This window comes from Oncorhynchus masou, unplaced genomic scaffold, assembly GCF_036934945.1.
Source record: "Oncorhynchus masou masou isolate Uvic2021 unplaced genomic scaffold, UVic_Omas_1.1 unplaced_scaffold_15596, whole genome shotgun sequence".
NCBI lineage: Eukaryota > Metazoa > Chordata > Actinopteri > Salmoniformes > Salmonidae > Oncorhynchus > Oncorhynchus masou.
Genome location: NW_027005654.1, coordinates 1 through 1,860, shown reverse-complemented (window position 1 = coordinate 1,860; position 1,860 = coordinate 1). Strand labels below are relative to the sequence as shown.

Below are 1,860 nucleotides of genomic sequence, written 5' to 3'. Positions count from 1 at the left end.
GAGGAGGAGGAGAGCAGTAGGAGAAGTCGGGGAAGAGGTTTTAACAGTAGGAGAAGAGGTTTTAACAGTGGGAGTGGTCGAGGAAGAGGTTTTAACAGTAGGAGAAGAGGTTTTAACTAGTAGGAGAAGAGGTTTTAACAGTAGGAGTGGTCGAGGAAGAGGTTTTAACAGTGGGAGAGGTCAGGGAAGAGGTTTTAACAGTAGGAGTGGTCGAGGAAGAGGTTTTAACAGTGGGAGAGGTCAGGGAAGAGGTTTTAACAGTGGGAGAGGTCAGGGAAGAGGTTTTAACAGTAGGAGAGGTTAGGGAAGAGGTTTTAACAGTAGGAGTTGGGGACATATTGATGGGGCTAGTGGTACCAGAGGTACTTGATGATGAGCCAGCCCTCGTGGCTGAAGAACCACCAGGAGGCTTGTAGAAGGTTCCGGCGGAGGCTGCAGGTTCCTTGGTTGTCTGAACGCTGATGGGGGAGTTGGTAGAGGTTCTAGTCTCCCCACCACCTCCAGCAGCAGAGTTAGGCCTGTCCTTTTGTCTCCTCTCTGTCTCTTCTGGACGCTTGGCCAGCCTTCCCCGACAACGTGTAAGGGCTGTTGGGGAATATGGTGCCGACACTTCCACTGGATGGGAGAGCAGAGGTCGTCGGCTCAGATACGGATGGCTGTGTCGGCATCGCCGGCTGCTTCCCTGTCGGCTGCTTCCCTGTCGGCTGCTTCCCTGTCGGCTGCGTCCCGGGGCCAGCACCGGCAGGTGGTAAATTAGCCATGATCATGGCGGTGCGCGCGTGACATCGTAGTGTTTGTACTTCCTGTCCCAGGTCCCATGCTGCACGGCCTGGGGATTGAAGGGTGTGATAAAGTAGGTACTGACCCTTGACCCCTCACCGATCCGAGGCGTTTCCTTCTCCGGCTCGGCCGACTCCGTGATGGAGTCAGCGGTGGGATCCAACATGGCGGCGTCGTTGGTGTTCTGGTTGTTCCTCTCAACGACCTGAGAGATGAGAGTGTACTTTATTAATATACGGTTTATCATACTGACAGCCACAGAAATTTAAAAGAGCAATACTACACAACATTAAAAACCATCAAACCAAGACAATTCCAGTATATTTTCCTAAAAAAACCTATTAAAGTGATGGGTGTTGACCTGGGAGGGGGTGGGGAGGGGCAGGCGCTCCAAGGGCATGCTGATTGGTCGGAACAGTATTCTCGAGCGCTGGGAGCGAAGTTGGACCCGAGGGGCCGTAGAGGAGGTAGAGGAGGAGAGATTGATGCTGGGACGGCCAAACACAAGGGTAGACCTCTGCACCTATGGGACAAAACAGACAGAAATGAGCTTCGCTGCTGATTCCTAACTCTGACACTTTAGCAATGACGTTGAACCTGTTGATGTTGCAATGATGATTAATATGCACTGTCCCTCTGTCAAATACATTTCATAACTAACTACCTCTCTCACTCAGAAACAAACCTTGGGAGCACCAGCAGAGCCGACGCCGTTGAGCCTCTCCAGGGCTGTTAACTCTCTCCTGTCTGGTCCAGTCCTTCCTGTCTTCACCTCATCCAGGATATGAGAGGATGGGATGACTGACGAGTGTCTCTTGCAGACTTTGGTGCTCTGCTTGGTAACAGGCCAAAAGGGTTAGGAACGACAAAAGAACCACAACAAAGCCAAACAGTCAATTGATTCTTACCAAGGTGGTCAATCTTTAAATACAACTCTTACCCGCCCGGTACATACCGCCTGTACAACCTTACCCGCCCGGTACAACCTTACCCGCTCCGGTACAACCTTACCCGGCCGGTACAACCTACGACGGTACAACCTTACCCGACCCGGCACAACCTTACCCGACCGGTACAACC

The 1,860-nt window shown here is 52.0% G+C and overlaps 1 protein-coding gene across 1 annotated transcript; it reads right to left on the bottom strand.

Moving 5' to 3' along the window:
* Nucleotides 1-662: 662 nt before the first annotated feature.
* Nucleotides 663-1,708, bottom strand: LOC135531224 (rho GTPase-activating protein 29-like). The gene is made up of 3 exons (XM_064959346.1): nucleotides 1,466-1,708; nucleotides 1,142-1,303; nucleotides 663-985 (listed from the first exon to the last, which is right to left on the bottom strand). Exons 2-3 carry the CDS (start codon nucleotides 1,178-1,180, stop codon nucleotides 764-766), a joined length of 261 nt encoding a protein of 86 aa, XP_064815418.1. The 5' UTR covers nucleotides 1,181-1,303; nucleotides 1,466-1,708; the 3' UTR covers nucleotides 663-763.
* Nucleotides 1,709-1,860: the final 152 nt, after the last annotated feature.

Coding starts and splice junctions, on each gene's coding strand:
- LOC135531224 (XM_064959346.1), bottom strand. CDS start 1,180: ATGCCCTTGGAGCGCCTGCCCCTCCCCACCCCCTCCCAG. Junction 986..1,141: donor CCCTCCCCACCCCCTCCCAG/GTCAACACCCAT, acceptor CTCATCTCTCAG/GTCGTTGAGAGGAACAACCA.